This window comes from Amblyraja radiata, chromosome 19 (assembly GCF_010909765.2).
Source record: "Amblyraja radiata isolate CabotCenter1 chromosome 19, sAmbRad1.1.pri, whole genome shotgun sequence".
Lineage (NCBI taxonomy): Eukaryota > Metazoa > Chordata > Chondrichthyes > Rajiformes > Rajidae > Amblyraja > Amblyraja radiata.
The window spans coordinates 3,759,711-3,784,364 of record NC_045974.1 but is presented as its reverse complement, the minus strand read 5'-3'; the positions used below and the strand labels follow the sequence as shown (position 1 = coordinate 3,784,364).

The 24,654-nt window shown below is 47.4% G+C and overlaps 1 protein-coding gene across 2 annotated transcripts; it reads right to left on the bottom strand.

The window, feature by feature from the left end:
• Positions 1-528: 528 nt before the first annotated feature.
• On the bottom strand, positions 529-24,654 carry prdm4 (PR/SET domain 4). Of its 2 annotated transcripts, XM_033037477.1 has the most exons (12): positions 24,628-24,654; positions 22,323-22,389; positions 20,772-20,896; positions 19,201-19,386; positions 16,780-17,553; positions 14,208-14,357; positions 13,374-13,492; positions 11,757-11,842; positions 9,426-9,553; positions 6,546-6,812; positions 3,976-4,144; positions 529-2,281 (listed from the first exon to the last, which is right to left on the bottom strand). In XM_033037477.1, the coding sequence occupies exons 3-12, from the start codon at positions 20,893-20,895 to the stop codon at positions 1,957-1,959; spliced, it is 2,328 nt and encodes a 775-aa protein (XP_032893368.1). In that variant the 5' UTR covers position 20,896; positions 22,323-22,389; positions 24,628-24,654; the 3' UTR covers positions 529-1,956. The 2 variants fall into 2 exon arrangements, with proteins under 2 accessions (XP_032893368.1, XP_032893367.1); XM_033037476.1 differs by lacking the exon at positions 24,628-24,654 and having other exon boundaries at positions 22,323-22,516.

Genomic DNA, 24,654 nt, shown 5'->3' with positions numbered 1-24,654 from the left:
TTAGCATTCTTTCTTTTTAAATCATGTGATCTCTGTATTGTCTACGGTGGGGTGAAAAATATTGCTTGAATCTTGCCCTGGATAAGAATGAAACCACTTGTGTTTAAGAAGGAACTGCAGATGCTGGAAAATCGAAGGTAGACAAAAGTGCTGGAGAAACTCAGCGGGTTCAGCAGCATCTATGGAGCGAAGGAAATAGGCAACGTTTCGGGTCGAAACCCTTCCGGGTTTCGGCCCGAAACGTTGCCTATTTCCTTCAGGGTTTCGGCCCGAAACGTTGCCTATTTCCTTCAGGGTTTCGGCCCGAAACGTTGCCTATTTCCTTCGCTCCGTAGATGCTGCTGCACCCGCTGAGTTTCTCTAGCATTTTTGTCCACCTAATGAAACCACTTGATTGGAATAATATCGAGGCAAATGTATCCTGATTTTGGGCTACAAGTCTGATGAGACCCCTTTAATAATGTTTTTCACAAGTAAATGTCACTGATTTTTAGTCACCTCCGTAAAAAAAATTCAACCAGTCTTATGAAGCGTTGAGTACCAGCTGATGTAATATTTTAATATCGTTTCTGAGTACTGACGAACTTAAAAGTATACAAGTCCCACGTCACTTCATTACATTTTCAGTTAAAAGCTCAACTTTCTTATTGCTATTTCGATTTTGAATGACTTTAAGCTCACCTGGAGTAACCTCAATCTTATACACAATCACAAAATCAAGAGTTGATACAATAATTTGCAGGTTCAAATAGTGTCTCGTTCATTCCCCATAGTGTTAAAACACCTGGGAAACCAAGACCGGTTAAAGTGCATAGAAAGCAACAACTTCATGTCGAAACTGAATACTTTATTGTGTTTGTGAGAATCAGTTTCTGAAGACAAAGTTGATACACCAGATTATATCTTTTTGCCCATAGCATAAACAATACTATCCTTTCCATTGTATTTTTTTAAATATATTACAGTTTGATTGGAATGTAAAGGGTAATGTTACAAATATTTACAATATATTTTATACATCGGTGCAGATATCAGCATTGTACCTTTAGACGAATGACCTTGTCTGTATATCCACAGCCTATCTGTCATTGTACAAAAATGTTTTAAATTCATACGGTATCACAAAAAAAGAGGTATAATGTGGCAGCTACCCAAAGCTGAGAGAGTTACAGGCTGAGTTTGCCTCTGGTTTTTATTCCTCCAGAAGTTTGCTTTAGTTCAAGGTGTGAATGGTTGGTAAGCAGCTACTCAGCCAATGGGACAAAATGCCCTGACTTCAGTCAGTTGCCGATGTGTTGTACGATTAATTGTATCGTACATCGACGGCGGGATTTGGAAATACATTTCATAAAATGTTGAGGTTGGATCGACTGTATGGGAGGGAACTCATCACTTTGGAATCTCATTAAACAGGCGACTGAATATGGAACAAGCAGATGGTCTGAAGCAGGGTCTCGACCCAAAACGTCACCCATTCCATTCCTTCTCTCCAGAGATGCTGCCTGTCCTGCTGAGTTACTCCAGCATATTGAGTCTATCTGGGGTGGAAGATTGCAACCTTCACGTGGTCCGCCCTGTTTAATCGAATGCATTCAACCCGCCGTACACAATCAAATAAGATCAAATAGAACAAGTTGTCCTACAACTTTAGGCTGTGCACGCCATACGCAAGAAGAAGTCTATCTCCGGGACAGATGCCACTTTGTTGATTCGCTGTTGCTCCATTAGGGATGACAATCTTGCAGTCAATCCACTTCAACCAAACATACGCTAGATTCCACACTCTGAAGTGCCAACATTTACAACATTAGAGTTGGAGCAGCCACTCATTTTTGCAGCAGTGAAAACTGAGATTAATAAAAGTTTTTGCTTTTAAGGGCAGGCAGCTTTCTCACGTTCCATCTCCATCACACGTTTTGTTGGACCATCGCTGAAGCAATTTGTAATACGTTTGTACTACTGAGAACTGTCTTCTGTGATGTAATGGTCATTGGTTAAACGACATGTCCCACTGCCAACCTCCAACAACTCCTCATCACTGTCCCCTTCCTCATCCTCCTCCTCCTCCTCCTCCTCCTCCTCCTGATCTTGTGTGGGCATGCACGTCTTGGAGGCTTTGCAGATCTTCAGGTGACGGGTCAAATGATACTTTGTCAAGAATGCCTTTGAGCACTTTTCGCAAATGAAATCCCTCCGTCCTTCATGAGAATTCAAATGTTTCTTCAGGTGGGTTGTCCTCCAGAAGAGCTTGTCACAATTTGGACACTTGATCTGTCGCTCTCTAAAGGGAAACACGAAAGACCAGGTTAAAACTGACAAATAAAGCGTGTCTGAATGAATGTCACCTCATGCCTAATATGCAATGATAGACAAAAAAAGAGGCTTCTGCAGGTCCACCACCAATTTCCCGGCTCCCTTGGTTCCAGAACCTTGCCGTAATATCTGTTTTGCAGGATCAACAGAGGTCATGTTCTCAGGGGAAGGGCTGAGATACTGACTCGCGTCTGCTGGTTCCAGCTGGGCCACAGTTCCAGAGCCCCGACTGCCGGGGGCAAATTCAACCTACTGAGTGGTCGCGGAAGTCCCGATGAGGTTGAGATCGGCCGCCTTACCCAGCCTAGGCGCCACATATTCGGGGGGACTTCCGGGAGGGATTTTAAGTGTGCATTGGTAATTTTGTCTGGATTGAAGGAGGTGCCAGACCACCAGATGGACCTGTACCTCGCGTCGAATCTGTCACGTTAGACGAAGTCTGATAGCTAGACACAAAGAGCTGGAGTAACTCAGCGGGACAGGCAGCATTTCTGGAGAGAAGGAACGGGTGACGTTTCAGGTTGAGACCCTTCTTCAGACTGACCAGGTTAAAACTGACGGATAAAGTGTGTGTGAATGAATGTCACCTCACGCCTAATCTGCAATGATAGACAAAGAAGGGTCTCAACCCGAAATGTCACCCATTCCTTCTCTCCAGAGATGTTGTTCAAGATGTGGACTCTTATACATCGGCGAGACCAAACGTAAACTGGCCGATCGTTTGTGGAACACCTTCACTCAGCCCGCCTGAACCAACCTGATCTCCCGGTTGCTGGACACTTTAATTCTCTTTCCCATTCCTACACAGACCTTTCTGTCCTCGGTCTCCTCCATTGTCAGTGAGGTTAAGCACAAATTGGAGGAACAGCATCTCATATTTCGCTTGGGCAGCTTACAGCCCAGTGGTATGAATATTGATTTCTCTCACTGCAGGTAGCCCCGGCATTCCCTCTCTCTCTATCCCTCCCCCACCCAAGTCACACAAGCTTCTCATTTTCACCCAACAAACAATGGCCCGTTTCCTTTATCATCATTAGTTTTTTTGCATTATCTTTCATTAATTGTTCTTTATCTCTCCACATCACCGCCTATATCTCTCGTTTCGCTTATCCCTAACCAGTCTGAAGAAAGATCTTGACCCGAAACGTCACCCATTCCTTACCTCCAGAGATGTTGCCTGTCCCGCTGAGTTACTCCAGCTTTTTGTGCCTATCTTCGGTTTAAACCAAAGACCCTACAGCGAGCAAGATAGACCACTCGACGAAAAAGACGTAGTACGGTCATGGGCAGATTCATGGGTCATTTTCGGCCCCATTTCCGTAACCGGCTTCCGTCTCCGCATCAAAGATCCCGTAGGATGATAGGGCGGAGACGGAATCCGGTTACGGAAACATCCTCGTAAAAATAAAAGTTATTTGGTAAAAATCTTCTCCTCATTTTCAGAATTTTAATTTATTAACACAAACTGTTCCCCCGCAACGTTGATTACACTGCGAGTCAGGTCGGGTTACGGAAATGGACGAAAAAAGGCCCACGTTCCGCTCCGTTGCGTACTACACGTCAGCCCATTGCATTTAGCAGGAGTGGTCCTTCTAGCTCCGCTATAGGATCTTCGGTTTAAACCAGCATCTGAGGTTCCTTCCTACACAAGGCTGTCCTTACTGTGTGTGTGTCACCACGTGCTGCCGGAGATCCTGTCGCCGCATGAACTTCTTGTCGCAATAATCACACTTCAGGTTCTTCTCGCCCGTGTGGATGATCATGTGTGAAGCCAGGTGAGCCTTCTGCGTGAACGATTTGTCACACATTTCACAGCGGTAGTTTTTCTGACCTGGGAAATGAAGGCAAATTATTTAAACAGTTATTCACAGTCTTAAGAGATGTCGCAGTCACGTCACGCAGCACGGAAACAGGCCCATCGGCCCAACTCGTCCACACAGACCAAGATGCCCCACCTGCCCACCTTTGGCCCATATATCTCCAAACCTCTCCTATCTATGTACATGTAATTTCATTGTGTTTAAAAGAAATAATGTTATTTGTCTGCTCTTGTGTAAGTGGATGTACTTAGAAAATTGGTGCAGGAGGAGGCCATTCGGCCCTTCGAGCCAGCACTGCCATTCATTGCGATCATGGCTGATCGTCCCCAATCAATAACCCGTGCCTTATTACAAGCATATGGTGCAACATAACCTTTGAATTAACTGTTTCAGAACCGGGTGAGGGGTGGGTAAAGATAAGAAGCAGGCATATCCCTTTCAATCTTTTTTTTTCTCTTCTTTTTTCCTCTCTATTCTTTTCTTTGCTTACTTCATCTCACCTTCTTGCTTTCTTGTCTCCTCTTTCGGGCTATACAGCTCTATGGGTTCTTTCTTTTTTCACTATTTCACGAATTAACAATATCACTACTTTATACGATATTCTCTCTCTTATTTCTGGCTTTTCTCATTTTCTTTTTTACTATCAAATTTAAAATAAGAAGTTGTACATGAAATGTAATATGTTATTCATGTATTGTATTATTGTACTTTACTTCTAATAAAAAATTTAATTAAAAAAAAAAATCAATAACCCATGCCTGCCTTCTCCCCATATCCCTTGACTCCACTAGCCCCTAGAGCTCTATCTAACTCTCTCTTAAATCCATCCAGTGACTTGGCCTCCACTGCCCTCTGTGGCAGGGAATTCCATAAATTAGGCTGCGTTGAGCTGCAGGTCCCCCGTACATCATCACACCAACTAAAACTACCACCTCCCCTACCCGGCGTGGCTGGCTTGTACATTGGCACCATCCTTGCTGAACGACATCCAGACTTGCAGTAGTAGTGCCGCAAATGTAATTTTCTTTTGAGCTTCAGTACTTCAATGCTCTCCCTCCACCATCCCAGTTACTGTAATCTCCAACATCACCAACCCTAAAGGAAACTAAACAAAAAGCTTTTCACTGTACCTCAGTACACATGACAATAGCCTAAACTATCCCCACTCACCACCACTACTACAATCCATCCATTTTGAAGTCCTTTTATTCTGAGGCTGTGCCCTCTAGTCCTAGACTCTCCCATTACAGGTCACATCTTCTCCACGTCCACCCTATCCAGGCCTTTCATTATCTGCTAAGTTTCAATGAGACCAACCGAGTTCCTCCAGCAGATGTTTAAGAAAGAACTGCAGATGCTGGAAAAATCCAAGGTAGACAAAAATGCTGGAGAAACTCAGCAGTTGAGGCAGCATCTATGGAGCGAAGGAATAGGCGACGTTTCGGGTCGAGACCCTTCTTCAGACTTCCTCCAGCAGATTGTTTGTTAGCAGAACAAATTAATGGGTGTGAAATACTGCTTGAAAATCTCCAAATTTTACCAAGCACAGGGAAAATGTAATAGAAAAGTGTTTAACAAGGCCCCTGACAAGCAGCAGAGAGCAATTGTGAATTGAAGTTAGACAAAAATGCTGGAGAAACTCAGTGGTTGAGGCAGCATCTTTTGAGCGAAGGAATAGGTGACGTTTCGAGTCGAGACTCTTTTTCAGACTGGTGGGGGGGGGGGAAAGGCGGGGGGCGGGTCGAGACTCTTCTTCAGACTGATGTGGGGGATAGGCCCCCTCCTCGCCCCACATCAGCCTGAAGAAGGGTCTCGACCCGAAACGTCACCTATTCCTTCGCTCCACAGATGCTGCCTCACCCGCTGAGTTTCTCCAGCATTTTTGTCTACCTTCGATTTTTCCAGCATCTGCAGTTCCTTCTTAAAACAATCTGTGAATCTAAGTTAGTTTAGTTTATTGCCACGTGTACAATTGAAAAGAGTGCTTTCCAGTCGGTGGAAAGACAATACACGATTACAATCGAGTCCTCCACAGTGTACAGATACAGGATAAAGGGAATAGTGTTTAAGAAGGAACTGCAGATGCTGGAAAATCGAAGGTAGACAAAAATGCTGGAGAAACTCAGTGGGTGCAGCAGCATCTATGGAGCGAAGGAAATAGACAACGTTTCGGGCCGAAACCCTTCCGGGTTTCGGCCCGAAACGTTGCCTATTTCCTTCAGGGTTTCAGCCCGAAACATTGCCTATTTCCTTCAGGGTTTCAGCCTGAAACGTTGCCTTCGCTCCTTAGATGCTGTTGCACCCGCTGAGTTTCTCCAGCATTTCTGTCTACCCAGGATAGAGGGAGTAAGGATTAGTGCAAGGTCAAGTTACCTTTGCAGCTAGAGCATCAGGTGTGAAGAGGCAGCCTACCTGTGTGGATCTTGAGGTGAGTGCGCAGGTTGCTGGGGTCACTGAAGGCCTTGCTGCAGAACTCGCACTTGTGAGGCTTCATGCCCATGTGGCCCATCATGTGGACATTGAGTTTGGTGGAGGAGGTGAACGCTCGGGGGCAGATGGAGCACTTCCACTTCCTCTCCCGGTTCTGCCCGTGGCTGTTCAGGTGCAACTTCAGCTCCCCGTACGTGCCGTAGGCTTTCCCGCAGTGGCACATGCGCACGTCCGGCTGCTCGGGAACCCCTTCAACAAAGCAAGCACACACGTTCCATTCCTCAAAGTCAGTGAATGCGCCCCAAACCCAAATCACCACCGCAAGCAAGCAACCGTTCATAACGTACAGGAATTAAGACCATTCGGCCCATCAAGTCCACTCCGCCATTCAATCATGGCTGATCTATCTCTCCCTCCTAACCCCATTCTCCAGTCTTCTCCCCATAACCCCCGACACCCGCACTAATCAAGAATCTGTCAATCTCCGCCTTAAAATATTCATTGACTTGGCCTCAGAAGTCAATGAACTCCACAGATTCACCACCCTCTGACTAAAGAATTTCCTCGTCTCCAGTCTAAAGGTACACCCTTTTATTCTGAGGCTGCACCCTCTGGTCCTGGACCCTCCCACCAGTGGAACATCCTCTATCCAGGCCTTTCACTCCTTGGTAAGTTTCAATGAGGTCTTTATGAAGACATATGGAACTGCAGATGCTGGTTTACCAAATAGACACAAGGTGCTGGAGGAACTCAGCAGATCAGACAGCATCTCTGGAGATCATAACTAAGTGACGTTTCCAGTCGGGACTATTTTATGGCATTGTGTAGGGAAAGGGGATGCCAAGATCTGGTGATAGTTCTGGTAACCTTAATGAAAGGCGCGAGCATATCACGAGTCTGAGAATCAGTGAGGGACAAAGTAACACAAATCCAGGTTTACTCCATGTTACACAGAGGAAGATGACTGATCCTTATCGCCTTCCATCACAGTGAGGAATGTGGATGTTACATTTTATTTGATGTGGCTTAGTGTCTTGTTGCTTTCCACTTAGTATGGCTGTATGGCAACTCAAATTTCACTGTACCTTAGTTGGTGCATGTGACAATAAACGCAAACACGAGCTTGAACGTGAAGTGTTGTGTCGTCTAACCTTTGCCTTTAATAATCTATTGTCGTACATGTAGAAGAGGGCAACTCGTAGCCGTCATGTCCATGGTCATTTCTGAGCTCTGGTATTAAAGCCTTTCCCCAACTTATCTCCCTACCACCCTGGTGCACACCCATTACTCCCACTGTGTTGCCCCCCCCCCCCCCCATTCCCCTTCTGCCTCCATCTTTTCCTCCAGCTCTGCTTTGCTCCTCTCCTGTTGTCGGTTTTTACATCACTAGCCCTTGTCACTTACTCCACCCATCTGCCAACCCAATCCTCCTCACCTGTCCCCACCTATCACTTGCCAGGCTTTGTCCTGCCCCCACATCTCTTCCAGCTTTCTCCCCCCCCCCCCCCCCCCCCCCCCAACCATCAGTCCGAAGAAGGGTCCTGACCCGAAACGTCGCCTGTCCATGTCCCTCAGCGATGCTGCCTGACCTGCTAAGTTGCTCCAGCACTTTGTGTTTCACTTGTCTCCCTGCAGTCTCCTCTCTCTCCCATGCCCATTAACTCCCTCCGATTCACCCGGCACCCACCTACACCAGGGCTAAACCACAGCAGCCAATTAACCCTACAGATCTGCACATCTTTCAGACGTGGGATGAAGCTGGAGTAGCCGAGGGGGAAATGCAACTTCCACAGGGATGTGTGGAAGTCACGACGGAAACAGCTCCACAAGCTGCCTCATTAGTTTAGTTTAGTTTAGTTTAGAGATACAGCGCGGAAACAGACCCTTCGGCCCGTCGAGTCCGCACCAACCAACAAACCCCGCGCACTAACACTATCCTACACACACACTGGGGACAATTTTACATTGATACCAAGCCAATTTAACCTACAAACCTGCACGTCTTTGGAGTGTGGGAGGAAACTGAAACTCGAATAGAACCCACGCAGGTCACGGGGAGAACGGTCAAACTCCGTACAGACAGCACCCGTAGTCAGGATCGAACCCGGGTCTCTGGTGCTGTGAGGCAGCAACTCTACCGCTGCGCCACTAATTACAGGGACTAGTTTTACAATGTGTTCGTGCATGGAAATCAGGCACAACTCTCGACTAAACTTCCACTGGGGGCGTAGACCGTGTGGAACTGGATCATCTGCAGACATTACACGGCACCAGCCCATAAAGTATAAAGAAAGTCAAAGCTTTGAGGACATAATACCCGTTTCCCATTATAGTAGGAAGGCAAGTGACTGTACACAGTGAAGATATACAACACGAAGGCCCAATTCAAATGGGTATCAGTGGTGTATTATTATTTCAACAATAATTTCAAATGATATATCCGGTTTATGTATCGAATTAGCAAATAATTGACGATTCAGAAACAGTGGCATATTGAAGAAAAATCTGAAAAGAATGGGCAGTTGACAAGCAATCGGGCCAAAACATTTTCTGTGACTTCAAGTTCTAGTTTAATAATTTAAAATCAGATCCTTTAATTTCAGTGCATTGAGGTACTTGACTTGTAAACTCCAAAAACACACCTGACTCCCGGACACACTGGGTAGCCCAGGTATGCTGGCAACATTCCAGCTGTGTTCATAATCATGGATTATCAAACTGTGTTCATATTTAAACCGTTATTTAAACTGTGTCAATAAAATTCATATTGAGTTGGAAATGTGGTGAGGTTAAACAGGCAGAGAGATGCTTCCAGTAATTGACAAATAGGGAAAAGCAAGGCAGCCGTTCTGTTTCACTTGCCGAGTTGCCGTGCATAATCCCTGGTGTAGTAATAGAGCAGCTCGTGGTCAGGAGGAACCTCCCTGGACGTACAGAAATAAATCTTCCCATTGTGAGGATAGGCCACTAGGTTCTGCTCCTCGCGAGTCCTAAAGGAAATAAGATTCACAGAGTGATACAGTGTGGAAACAGGCCCTTCAGCCCAACTCACCCACACCGACCAACATGTCCCAGCTACACTAGTCATAGAGTGATACAGTGTGGAAACAGGCCCTTCAGCCCAACTTGTCCACACCGGCCAACATGTCCCAGCTACACTAGTCATAGAGTGATACAGTGTGGAAACAGGCCCTTCAGCCCAACTCACCCACACCGGCCAACATGTCCCAGCTGCGCTTGGTCCATGTCCCTCCAAACCGGTCCTATCCACGTACCTGTCTATCTGTTTCTTAAACTTTGGGATAGTCCCAGCCTCAACCACCTTCTCTGGCAGCTTGTTCCATACACCCACCATCCTTTGTGTGAAATAGTTACCCATCAGATTCCTATTAAATCTTTTCCCCTTCACTTTGAACCCGTGTCCTCTGGTCCTCAATTCCACAACTCTGGGCAAGAGATTCCGTGCATCTGTCCGATCTATTCCTCTCATGATTTTGTACACCTCTATAAGATCACCCCTCATCCTCCTGCGCTCCAAGGAATACAGACCCAGCCTACTTAACCACTCCCTATAGCTCACACACTATTTCGTAAATTTTCTCTGAACCCTTTTCAAGTTTGACAATATCTTTCCAATAACATGGTGCCCAGAACTGAACACAATACTCCAAATGCAGTCTCACCAACGTCTTATACAGCCTACTCCTGCAAGAAAGTGGGTTGAAGAGGACGGGGTACTAATTGGGGATGATCAGCCATGATCACATTGAATGGCGGTGCTGGCTCGAAGGGCCGAATGGCCTACTCCTGCACCTGTTGTCTATCGTCTATAATACAACTGCAACATGACCTCCCAACTTCTATACTCAATACCCTGACTGATGAAGGCCAATGTGCCAAAATACTTTTTGACCACTTTATCCACTTGCGACTCCACTTTCAAGGAACCATGCACCTGTACTCCTAGATCCCTCTGCTCTACAACACTACACAGAAGCCGACCATTCACTGTGTAGGTCCTGCCCTTGTTACCGACGTCCCAAAATGCAACAAATCACATTTCTCAATATTAAATTCCATCAACCACTTCCCAGCCCACCTGGCCAATTGATCAAGATCCTGCCGCAATCTTTCACAACCATGCAGTGCCTGTTAATAAAAGTTCAACATTTACACCTACAATTAATACATTGGTATATTACTGTACTACAAGCTGATTTAACTTCTTTAATGATAATGCAACAAAGTGAATTAGGTTACAGTCAGCATGGAAACAGGCCCTTCGTCCCACTGAGTCCGCACCGACCAGCGATCCCCGTACACTAGTTCTATCCCACACGCTAGGGACAATTTACAGAAGCCAATTAACCTACAAACCTGCACGTCTTTGGAATGTGGGAGGAAACCGGAGCACCCGGAGGAAACCCACGCGGTCACATTGGAGAATGTAGAACCTGCTCACAGACAGCACCCGTGGTCAGGATGGGACCCAGGTCTCTGCTGCTGGAAGCAGCAACTCGACCTCTGCTCCACTTTCTGAAAAGGTAATTTTTCCACATTTTTGTCCAGTGTCAGAAACAAATGGTTGTGGTGAATGAGCAGGCACAGCGGGCACAGCTTGCCCTCAAGGCTGCAAGGTGGCAGCAGTCAGTGCGTGATCCCTTTTAGTTTCGAGATAAAGGTGCAGAAACGGGCCCTTCGACCCACCGAGTCCGCGCCGACCAGCGATCCCCGTACATTAACACTATCCTGGGGGTCAAGGAAAGTGCGTTCACATCGCGGCCCCTGTTTCCACCAATCTTTCCACCGCTACATACACAAGAAGCGACAAGACAAAGACACCATTGTACGCAGATGCCGAGAAGTGTGTACAGCTCTGTCTGAACAACTTCTAATCTTGTGTGTGGACTCGATATGAAGAAGAACACTATCCTACACACACTAGGGACAATTTACAATTTTACCAAGCCAATTAAACCTACAAACCTGTACATCTTTGGAGTGTGGGAGGAAACCGAAGATCTCGGAGAAAACCCACGCGGTCACGGGGAGAACGTACAAACTCCGTACAGATCGGGTCTCTGGTGCTGTAAGCAGCGACTCTACCACTGCGCTGCTGTGCCACCCTATAAAGACCGTACGCCCACACTGCTCACTCCTTCCATTCCCCACGACCGGCATGGATTCACTCACCTGGCTCTGTGAACAAACATCATCCAGTTGCAGAGGTCCTCATCCACTGTCACTATTTGAAACTCCAGAACGTAATTGCGAAATATCTGCGTAAGAAATACCAAGTAAATGCAAGGATAATCGGAAGTTGTACACAAGACCAAACCACACTGCAATTTGGTCAAACAGCAGCAAAAGACAACATAACAGGTCATCTTATACATAAACTTAACAACTTTGCTATCGTCAAAGGACACAGCTGCGTCCACAATCCCAAGTTATTCACCCCCTCTCTAGTTGGAGGTACAAGGAACGGCAGGTGCTGGAATCTTGAGCCAAAAATACAAAGTGCTGGAGGTACACAAGAGAGTCAGGCAGCATCTGAGTCTGCCCAGACACAAAACATTGTGTGTTCATTCCCTCCATAGATGCTGCCTGACCCGCTGAGTTCCTCCAACATCTTGTCTTGCCCATCCATTGATCATTGGTAAACTTCTGTAGACAAAAAAGCTGGAGAAACTCAGCGGGTGAGGCAGCATCTATGGAGCAAAGGAAATAGGCAACGTTTCGGGTCGAGACCCTCTTCAGACTGTGTTTCTCCAGCATTTTTGTCTACCCTCGATTTTCCAGCATCTGCAGTTCCTTCTTAAACACTGGTAATCTTCTACGCAATCACAGCCTCCAGTGACCATTTGAGAGACCACTCAGATGTCTGGGCTCTGTAGAAGCTGCCTGACCCGCTGCAACAATTCCTGGTTTCTTTCACAGCGACAAGATGAGATTAATCAGAATGATCGATGCTGACTCAATAGACAACAGGTGCAGGAGGAGGCCATTCGGCCCTTCGAGCCAGCAGCGCCATTCAATGTGATCATGGCTGATCATCCCCAATCAGTACCCTATCCTCTTCAACCCACTTTCTTCTAGCTAAATTATCAAAGGCATAACACACACACACACACACACACACAGTTTACACATATGATTATCAAGCACACATCCTCAATCACACCATCTGTTATTGCTTTTTGCTGAGTACAGTAAACCCTCGCCACAATGGACCTGAGGGGGGGGGGGGGGGTGTCCGTTATTGACGATTGTCCACTACAACTGAGTGTGCGGGGGGGGGGGGGGGGGGGGGGGGGGGAGAGGGGTGGTAAAGTTTAACCCAAGGATGGGTGGGATAAATCGCAGCATTGGGGAGGGTTAAATTCAGGGGGCATTCACAAGCCGGGGAGCAGCAGACCCCCTGGTTTTACCCACACGCAGTGAACTAGGAGCGGTACTCGCCATGGACCCTGGACGTGGACGTGGACGGGCCCGGTACTCACGCCGTCTTCACGCCGCTCCTGTGACCTGAAGCCACGAGGTACCAAGCTCGTTGTGTAACAGGCGGAAGTTGGGGGGCTGGGGAGGGGGTGGGTGCAACGGGAGTCTGGGTCCGCTATAACCAATATCCACTATGTAGATTTGTGAGGGTTTACTGTAATCTGAAATTCAATGAGTCAGATCTGGATAGTTTGTTCACACAGTTTCAGAGGGTGTATCCCTGCATCCCACCCTGCACAAACTGTCATGGGGTTTACAGTGCGATGAAGAACATGCAGCAATGTTGGGGCATATTTCAGTCACACTAACTTTCCAGATGTTTGTACTGGTTTTGCTCGTCCAGTCGGTGATTTCCATCAGGTTAATCTGCTGGCCAACCAGAGGTCCGAAGCAGGTTCGTACGGGAATGGCATCTTGACTCCACACGCCTGCAGAGGACCACACACAGTCAGTGAGTTATTACTGCCGCATCTACACACGTACCGTGAAGAGTTTTTATTCGCTTGCTACATAATTAAATCTGATCACACGAGACACAAATACAATCCCCAGTGGCACAAGTCCCAGCCCGTGGCCTGACAGCAAACTAAGGGGAACAGTTTGCTGTTACAGTCTCAGCGCAAACATGCAGTCAGAGAGAAGCGTGGCATCTGCTGTAGAGGTCTCATTACAACAGGAGGTACAGCTAGACACACTGATATTACTCAGGTTTATTGTTGTCAAAAGCTTTGTTTTGCATGCTATTCAATCAGATCAGATAGGGCAGCACAGTGGCTCAGCGGTAGAGTTGCTGCCTCACAGCGCCAGAGACCCGGGTTCGATCCTGATTACAGGGTGGCGTCTGTACCGAGTTTGTACGTTCTCCCCGTGACCGCGTGGGTTTTCTCCAGGTGCTCCGAATGGCCTCCTCCTGCACCTATTGTCTATTATCTATTGTTGAGCGAAAACGAGAAGCTGGTGCGACTTGGGCGGGGGAGGGATGGAGAGAGAGGGAATGCTGGGATTTGAAGTTAGTGAAATCAATATTCATACCACTGGGGCATTTTCGCCACAGGGTCTCCAGAAGTATCTTAAAAGAATGCTTAAGATGGCAATATTTTTCAATATAAACAGGAGAGATATTGAGAGGAAGCTGACACTTACCGACATCGCCCCCTGTGATGGACTGGCGGAGACACAGTTGCCTTGGAATCGAGAGCCTGGCTCGGCTGTTGACTGGGGTGTCGGGAATGAAAGTCACTGCCCCATGTTCAGGGCAGTCCTCGGGGTAGGCCCGGTCACACAGAGTGCACCCTGCACCACAGGGAATAAAGACACAAAGTTACACCCACGATACACGTTCGACGCGCCTGCACACCGCGGGGCCCATCGCTGACAGCCACATTCACAACCGCTCCGTGAAGAGCAACATCAACCAATAACAAGATTAACTTCTTCCACAAGGTGCTGGAGTAACTCAGCGGGTCAGGCAGCACCCACTGGAGAACAGGGATAGGTGACGTTTTGGGGTCGGGACCCTTCTTCAAACTCGGGGAGAACTTCCTCAAAGGCGGCATATCTTCTGCAGATTTCGCAATGGAGCAGTAGATGTTTGGGGTCTGAAGAAGGGTCCCGATACGAAACATCCCCTACTGGGTCTGAAGAAGGTTCCCGACCCAAAATATTACCTATTTAGTCTGAAGTAGGGTCCCAACGTGAAATGTCACCTATTGAATATGAAGAAGGGTCTCGATCTGAAACGTCACCTATCCATGTTCACCAGAGATGCTGCCTTACCCGCTAAGTTACTCCAGCATTCTGTGGTTCAGGTGCAGGAGTAGGTCATTCGGCCCTTCGAGCCAGCACCGCCATTCAATGTGATCATGGCTGATCATTCCCAATCAGTACCCCGTTTCTGCCTTCTCCCCATATCCCCTGACTCCGCTATCTTTAAGAGCCCTATCTAGCTCTCTTGAAAGTATCCAGAGAACCAGCCTCCACAGCCTTCCGAGGCAGAGAATTCCACAGACTCTCAACTCTCTGTGAGAAAAAGTGTTTCCTCATCTCCGTTCTAAATTCTTATTCTTAAACCGTGGCACCTGGCTCTGGACTCCCCCAACATCGGGAACATGTTTCCTGCCTCTAGAGTATCCAATCCCTTAATAATCTTATGTTTCAATAAGATGCCCTCTCATCCTTCTAAACTCCAGAGTGTACAAGCCCAGCTGCTCCATTCTCTCAGCATATGACAGTCCAGCCATCCCGGGAATTAACCTGGTGAACCTATGCTGCACCCCCTCAATAGCAAGAATGACCTTCTTCAAATTAGAGGACCAAAACTGCACACAATACTCCAGGTGTGGTCTCACTAGGGCTCTGTACAACTACAGAAGGACCTCTTCTGGTCCCCTGTTTGGCCCAAAATCCTCACACAATCCCACTGGATGCTAAACAGTGTACAATACACATTCTGTTGCTGCTTACACAAAATAGTTCTGCACAAATGAGCAATAAATAGCATGAGCCTGGGTTTGATTCCCTTCCAAATAGTGCAGACAAAATTGCTGGACAAACTCAGCGGGTGCAGCAGCATCTATGGAGCGACGGAAATAGGCAACGTTGCCTATTTCCTTCAGGGTTTCGGACCCGAAAGCAGGAAAGCAATCACAATGCTTCTGCCCAATACCAATAAGGACAGCACATAGTGGCGCAGCGGTAGAGTTGCTGCCTCACAGCGCCAGAGTCCCGGGTTTGATCCTGACCACATATAAAGTTATAAAAGGACTGGACAAGCTAGATGCAGGAAAAATGTTCCCAATGTTGGGCGAGTCCAGAACCAGGGGCCACAGTCTTAGAATAAAGGGGAGGTCGTTTAAGACTGAGGTGAGAAAAAACGTTTTCACCCAGAGAGTTGTGAATTTATGGAATTCCCTGCCACAGAGGGCAGTGGAGGCCAAGTCACTGGATGGATTTAAGAGAGAGTGAGATAGAGCTCTAGGAGCTAGTGGAGTCAAGGGATATGGGGAGAAGGCAGGCACGGGTTATTGATAGGGGACGATCAGCCATGATCACAATGAATGGCGGTGTGGGCTCGAAGGGCCGAATGGCCTCCTCCTGCACCTATTTTCTATGTTTCTATGAAACGTTGCCTATTTCCCTCTGAGTTTCTCCAGCAATTTTGTCTACCTTCAATTTTCCAGCATCTGCAGTTCCTTCTTGAACATTCCTTCTTTAGCGCGTACTCCACACGGACGACACCAGAACTGAAGGAGTTGCAGACAGTGAGGAAGGCGGGCTGAAGATACAAGGTAGACAAAAGTGCCGGAGAAACTCAGCGGGTGCAGTGGCATCTATGGAGCAAAGGAAATAGGCAACGTTTCGGGCCAAAACCCTTCTTCAGACTGATGGAGGGTGGGGGGGGGGGCGAGGAGAAGACAGGAAAAAGGAAGAGGAGGCGCCCGAGGGCTGAGGGAGAGCTGAGAAGGGGAGGAGACAGCAAGGGCTACCGGAAATTGGAGAAGTCAATGTTTATGCCGTTAGGGTGCAGACTGCCCAAGCGGAATATGAGGTGCTGCTCCTCCAATTTCCGGTGGGCAGAAGATACATGTGGATATAGATCAGCTGCAGAAATGGGTGAAATAATGATGACGGAGCTGATTCCGAGCACGTTACAACTTAGATCCCATGGCTACTTAGTTTTACCAACAAACGGCGATGTTAAACCAATCCAACTTACAGATTGTGAAAGAGTCTGCCAGGTTTTCCTTATTGGAGCCGGAGTCGTCCATCTGCAGAGCCGGCGCCACAAAGGTCAGGGTTTCCGCCGACACGTTGACCTGGTTGGAGGCCATGGAGACGTCTGCGGTGATGGTGGAGACGGAGACAGAGTCCAGACCCAGGCTCGGTCCGTGGAGGGAAGGCAGGGAGTGGGGGGGAGGGAGTGCCACTACCCCAGGGTTAGGGTTGAGTGCAGCGGCGTGGATGGGGTCACGCAGCGCCCTCTCCGACATGCTGCCCACCCGACCGGCCATGGCCTCTGGTTCCATCACAACCGGCAGCTCCAGAGGGCTGCCGTGAATCGGCATCACCCCGCTCTGTCCCTCCGCTTCCAAGTTATTCCGCACCGAGTCCACGCTCATGGATTCGTGGCCTCTGGACCCAGGGGGCAGCGTCCGGGACTCTGCCCTCACCCCGCATATCGCAATCTCGTCGCTCATCCCTTCCGTCGGGATGGGGCTGTTCACCCTGGAAACCGTTTCCATGGAGATGCTGGCATCCAGCGGCACCTCTCCGTTGCTGGGCTGGTGCAGACTCTGGGAGCCGTGACTGCCGACCTGTCTTGAGTCTATCGAGACGATGCTGGTCTCCAAGCTGACGCCGCTGCCGGGCTCATAGTGATCCAGGGCAGGCGGGTTGCTGGAGACAGGCAGTGCAGGAGTGCCGTCCACACTGATGGCCGTGGGGTGGATGTACTGGGGAGGTGGTCTGTCAGCCAGGTAAGACAGAATGCCTGCAGGAAAGGCACATGGACAAATCAGTGCGAGATTGAGAAACGTCAACTTCAGATTTACAATAAAAGAGAACAGGTAAAAACAAAAATGTCACCATCAGTTCCCATGTCCCAAACACTTTAAAAAATCCTTTCTATTTGGAAACAATACATTTTTTAACTTTCATTTCAAGTGAAAGTGCTGGTGGAATCTCTGGGGAACATGGATAGGTGATGTTTCAGGTCAGGACCTTGCACAGATGCTGCTTGATCCGCTGAGTTTCTCCAGCACTTTGTCTTTTTCCTGCAAACCAGCATGGTTTAGGTTTATTGTTGCCACATGTACAGTGAAAAGCTTTTGTTTTGTTTATACTATGCTGGAAAAATCGAAGGTAGACGAAAATGCTGGAGAAACTCAGCGGATGAGGCAGCATCTGTGGAGAGAAGGAATAGGCGACGTTTCGAGACATGAAACGTTGCCTATTCCTTCTCTCCATAGATGCTGCCTCACCCGCTGAGTTTCTCCAGCATTTTTGTCTACCGTGCAGAATATAGTTCTCAGCAATGTAGTGCATCAGTTCCATAGACTTCCATCTGCAGTTCCTTGTGCCTTTATTAACTTCAGCTGTAATACATCTGGATTGTGTGCTTTCTATGGTGTATCTGTACAAATTGGTATGGGTGTTTGGCGATGTGCCGAATTTCCTTTGCCTTCTGAGGGAGAAGAGGCTTTCTTACTGTATTGATTATGTGATTGGATCAGGATAAATTATTGATAAATTTTCCCTGGATGGAAAACCCAAATACCAGAGTGTACAGCTTTAAGGTGAGAGGGCCACAGTTTAAAGGAGATTTGAGGGACAGCTTTTTAAAAAAAAAACCAATGGGGTTGAGTGCCTGGAACACGTTTCCAGAGGTGGTGGTGGAGGCAGATACAATACTGGCGTTTAAGAAACTTTTAGATAGGCGCGTGGATATGCGGGGAATGGAGGGATATGCGTTAAGCACAGGCAGATGGAGTTGGTCTCGGCATCTTGTTCTGCACAAAACATTGTGGGCTGAAGGGCCTGTTCTACGTTCTATATTTACACCAAGGAACTTGAAACTATAAAAAAAAAAGCAGGCTGATGGATAAAACAGATGAGGAGAACTGTGTTGTGTCAGAAAGTACTGCAGATTCTGGTTTAAATCGAAGGTAGACACAAAATGCTGGAGTAACTCAGCGGGTGAGCCAGCATCTCTGGAGAGAAGGAATTGGTGACATTTCGGGTCGAGACCCTTCTTCAGACTGATGTCAGGGGAGGGGGCGAGATAAAGATAGAATGTAGGCGGAGGCAGTAAGACTGGTGGGAGAACTTGGAAGGGGTGGAAAGAGAAAGCAAGGGCTATCTGAAGTTAGAGAAGTCAATGTTCATACCGCTGGGGTGTAAACTACCCAAGCGAAATATGAGGTGCTGCTCCTCCAATTTGCGCTGGGCCTCACACTAACAATGGAGGAGGTCCAGGACAGAAAGGTCAGATTGGGAATGGGAAAGGGGAGTTGGTGCTGAGCCACCGGGAGATCAGCGTGTTAGCCACTGGAACAAAGCATAACATTTTGTAACTATGTCAAATGTAGAAGAGATCATATGCTGAAGGTTTCCTGTTTGTAGTCAGGTCATTGCTTACCTGGCAAAATGTGCCGGAAGTAGCTGTTGTCCAGGTGTGGATAAGGAGGAGGGGGCAGCGTGTAGTTGCGGTCAGGAATGCTGCACATGACGCCACGTTCCCCGATGCTCATCGGAAGCATCAACGAGAGGGCGGAGGGGAGAGTGCCCAAGGTAGGGCTCAGGTTCGGGATCGCTACGGGCATTCCTGCAATTAAACCAACGAGAAACGGATGAAAACAAACCGACATGCATCAAGCACTTAACATGGCGGCACGAAGGCGCAGCGGTAGAGTTGCTGCCTTACAGCACTTACAGCGCCAGAGATCCAGGTTCCATCCTGGCTACAGGTGCTTGTCTGTACAGAGTTTGTACGTTCTTCCCGTGACCACGTGGGTTTTCCCCGAGAACTTTGGTTTCCTCCCACACTCCAAAGACGTGCGGGTTTGTAGGTTAATTGGCTTGGTATAAAATGTTTTTTTAAATTGTCCCGAGTGCAGGGTAGTGTTAGTGTGGGGGGTTCACTGGTTGGTGTGGACTCGGTGGGCCGAAGGGCCTGTTTCCACGCTGTATCACTAAGCTAAACTAAGCACAAGCAGAATATGAGTTACTGTTTCTCCAGTTTGTGTGAACAGTAAATTCTCCAATTTTAGGTAATAAACCAACCCACTTGTCCCAGAGATTCTTCTAAAATCCTAATGGCTCTGACGATTTGTAACAAAGATACACATTCCCTAATCTATCTGGAATTTCATTGTGCAGCAGTGGGGCACCTGATGGTTATTTTTCCAACTCAATAACTAACTGGATGAATGAATGTAGTCCTTTTGTCCCAACTAGTTTATTCTCATCTCCTTAGATGCTCAGGATCAAATCTATACACCAACCTTGTAATATACTCCACTGAGGCTTCAAATTGTCCTGATCTAAATTGCCCTTCCCACCATTGACTCCATTTGCACCACGCTGCCTCCAAAAGCAGCCAACATAATCAATGACTTGTCCCACCCTGGTCATTCCTCCGTCTCTCTGCCCTCACAGAAGGTACAGATGCTTGATTGCACGCACCAACACTCAGGAACAGCTTCTTCCCCTCTATTATCAGGCACCTGAACTGCCCTTCCATAAGCTAGTGGGGAGTAACTATAAGACATAGGGGCAGAACTAGGCCAGTCGGCCCATCGAGTCTACTCCACCATTCAATCATGGCTGATCTATCTTTCCCTCTCAATCCCATTCTGCCTTCTCCCCGTAACATTTGACACCTTTACTAATCAAGAACCTATCAATCTCCGCTTTAAAAATACCCAATGATTTTGCCGACCAGCAATCCCTGCACACTAACACTACCCTACACACACTATGGACAATTTTTACATTTACCAAGCCAATGAACCTTTGGAGTGTGGGAGGAAACCGAAGATCTCGGAGAAAACCCAAGCAGGTCACTGGGAGAATGTACAAACTCTGTACAGACAGCACTCGTAGTCGGGATCAAACCCAGCCTCCGGCACTGCATTCGCTGTAAGGCAGCAACTCTACTGCTGCGCCACGACTCTGTGAGTGGTCTCAGGTTAGATCAGCGTGTCCTACCTGGAGCTGAGAGAGGGTTGTGAGTGGGTGAGCTCATGCCCAGGTGAGTTGCTGTCACAGGTAAGCTGACGGACGAAGCACTCAGCTGCTCCATGCCCACCTGACTCAGGTTGATGTCATTCATGCTGGGAAAATCAAAAAATCAAAATGTACACGGATTCTGTGACGGCAGAAGGTTATTATTATGACATGTACAGCATTATATGACTGGATAGCATGCAAAACAAAGCATGATATCTGATCAGATCGAATAATACTACACATACAAGTCAAACTCGAGTGCTATAGATAGCGCAAAGGGGAAGATATGGAGTGTAGAATATAGTTCTCAGCATTGTAAGCACAAAGGAGACTGTGTGCCTCCTTCACTGACGAGAGACACAAAGTGCTGGAGTAACTCAGCAGCTCAGACAGCGTCTCTGGATAAAGAGCATGCGTGACGTTGCGGGTCGGGACCCTTCTTCTGATCCTTTTTCCATCCTTTTCCCCCAGAGATGCTGCCTGACCCGCTGAGTTACTCCAGCACTTTGTTTCTATCTTTGGTATAAACCAGCATCTGCAGTTCTTTGTTTCTACATTCCTTCACTGACTGTCCCTTTTCAAAAAAATCTGCAGAAGTAATATATAGATACAACTAGCAAAGTTGTTTTGTCATTGTTTTTCCTATCTATTAAGTAAAATAGATGAATCCAACATCTGTAAGGAGAGATTTTCCAGTTGTACTTTTGGTACTGCCTCCTCGTCCACATCACAGCTCACCTCACCTCACCTCAGCTCAGCTCACCTCACCTCACCTCAGCTCAGCTCAGCTCACCTCACCTCAACTCACCTCACCTCAGCTCAGCGCACATCAGCTCACCTCACCTCAGCGTGAAGCAGGTTTCTGATCCTTCCCCGTGTATCTGTCCATCCATTTGCTGAATACTCAAACCGAGAAAATACAAACTTTTTCTGAATTATATTGATCCTAAATCTATGCTTCTTAACGTCCACCCGTCAGACAGAAACCAGAGTCAAATCTGTTCTATGTCCAAATCCCAAATAACTTTCCTTTCTTTTAGTGCACTGCTCTTTCCAAATTCACCTTCTTAACGTGTTATCAACAGAAATATCAACTAGAAAAATCAGCGGGTCAGGGAGTCATAGGGCACAGAAACCTTTGGCCCAACTCATCCATGCTGACTTAAGATGCCCATCCAAGCTCGTCCCAGTTGCCTGCATTTGCCCCATCTCCCTCTAAACCTTCCTATCAATGTGTTGTTTTTAAATGCTGTTATTGCACCTGCCTTAACTAACTCCTCTGGCAGCTCGATCCATACACCTGCCACCCTCTGGGTGAAAAAGTTGCCTCTCAGATTCCTATTAAATCTTTCTCCTCTCACCTTAAACCTATGCTCTCTGGTTCTTGATTACCTCACTCAGGGTAAAAGACTTTTGCATTCTTCCTGTCTGAACCCCTCATGATTTTACACACCTCTGTGAAGGTACCGCACATGGAGAAAACAAGTTGGTTTCAAGATAAGGTGATACCAAGATAAAAACTGAATATACCTGAATGAATCTCCTTTTTAACTCTATCCCAAAAGATTTTCACGCTTGAATCATCCATTTGATCCCACTGCAGAAAACAAGTAGAATATCAGGGTGAAGTCACCACTTGGGGAGATGTTAATGTACAGGGCATTGTCCAGTGCACTATCGAGTGCACAACTGTGCTGATTCATTGCAAGGCAGAGTAAAAACATTTTTGATTGATTGAAAGATACAGTGTGGAAACAGGCCCATCGGCCCATCGAGCCCACGCCGACCATCGATCACCCGTTCATAGACACAAAATGCTGGAGAAACTCAGCGGGTGAGGCAGCATTTATGGAGAGAAGGAATTGGTCACGTTTCGGGTCAAGACCCTTCTTTAGACTGATGTCAGGGGAGGGGGTAGGACAAAGAAAGAATGTAGGCGGAGACAGTGGAACTAGTGGGAGAACTGGGAAGGGGGGGGATGAAGAGAGAGAGCAAGGGCTACCTGAAGTTAGAGAAGTCAATGTTCATACCGCTGGGGTGTAAACTACCCAAGCAAAATATGAGGTGCTGTTCCTCCAATTTGCGCTGGGCCTAACTCTGACAATGGAGGAGGCCCAGGACAGAAAGGTAAAAAAGATTGGGAATGGGAGGGGGAGTTGAAGTGCTGGGACACCGGGAGTTCAGCTTGGTTAAGACAGACTGAGTGGAGGTGTTCAGCGAAACGATCGCCGAGCCTGCGTTTGGTCTCGTCGATGTAGAGAAGTTGATACCTGGAACAGCGGATAGATGAGGTTGGAGGAGGTGCAAGTGAACCTCTGCCTCACCTGGAAAGTCTGTTCTACCAGCATCTGCAGTTCTTTCTTAAACAGATCACCCGTTCACACTCGTTCTATGTTATCCCACTTTCCCATCCATTCCCTACACACTCGGGGCAATTTACAGGCGTGTCTTTAGGATGCAAAACACAAAGTGCCCGAGGAACTTGGAAATGTAGGTGCGGCCCCTCCTGGGTTGGGCACAGAAAGGCTCTGCAGGGTTTGTGTGGAGTCAATGTGAACGCACCTTGCAGTCAGCGTAAACACAGACCTCGCAGAGTTGCCCCAAGTTAGTGCAATACATCTCATGGTGTGAGAGGGTGTAAACACAGTCCCTGCACAGAGTCACTGCAGACACAGACAAGGCAATACATCCCATGGTGAGAGTGGGTGACAATAGACAATAGCTGCAGGAATAGGCCATTCGGCCCTAAACATTGTCCCTGCAAGTCAGTACCACACAGACCAAGGTATGAGAGGGTGTGGACACAGCATTGCACAGGGTCAGGGCAGTGCAGCCCGTGCTGAGAGTGGGTGTAAACACAGTCCTGGCACAGTCAGTGCATCGTCAGTGTGCAATACACCCCAAGGTGTGAGAGGGCGTAAACACAGTATTGCACAGAGTCACTGTAGGTCAGTACCACGCATCTCATGGTGTGACAGGGTTTAAACACAGTCCCTGCACAGAGTCAGTGCAGACACGGCCAGGGCAATACAAACCAAGGTGTGAGTGGGTGTGAACACAGCATTGCACAGTCCCTGCACACACACACATTATATACACACTATATATACACACCGACACACACAATATATATATATATATATATACACACGCACACACATTATATACACACTATATATACACACACCGACACACACAATATATATATATATATATATACACACGCACACACATTATATATATATATACACACGCACACACATTATATACACACTATATATACACACACCGACACACATACTATATATATATATAGTGTGTGTGTCGGTGTGTGTATATATAGTGTGTATATAATGTGTGCGTGTGTGTGTATATGTATATAGATATATAATGTGTGTGCGTGTGTATATATATATATATTATATATTATATACACACCTCATTGAGGTTCAAACGAAATATATATATTGTGTGTGTGTCGGTGTGTGTATATAATATATATATATATATATATATACACACGCACACACATTATATATATATATATATATATATATATATATATATATATATATATATACATATACACACACAGGGCCAGGGCAGTGCCGCCGCGCTGAGAGAGAGTGAGTGAGTGAGTGTGTGTGGAGACGGGCCTGTGTAGGTTAGACCCGCTGCACTGGAGCTGCTGTCAGATGGGCCCGGGCGGCGGCGGCGACCGGTAACCCCGGCCCTGCCTGTGTCGAGGGGCCCGGGGAGGGAGGGGGAGAGAGAAGGGAGGGAGGGGGGGGCTGGGCCCCGCTCCTTTGTTGTCTCCCGGGTGTTGCTCACTGACCTGCCTGCCTGCCGCGCGCCGCTCGCT

What these genes read in the sequence shown, in the direction of transcription:
- prdm4 (XM_033037477.1), bottom strand. Translation starts at nt 20,895, where the DNA reads ATGAATGACATCAACCTGAGTCAGGTGGGCATGGAGCAGCTGAGTGCT. An exon ending in CTTCCGGCACATTTTGCCAG is followed by an intron (nt 17,554 to 19,200) that starts GTAAGCAATGAC and finishes CCTTTCCTGCAG; the next exon opens with GCATTCTGTCTTACCTGGCT. An exon ending in CACGTGGTGACACACACACA is followed by an intron (nt 2,282 to 3,975) that starts GTAAGGACAGCC and finishes GTTTCCCTTTAG; the next exon opens with AGAGCGACAGATCAAGTGTC.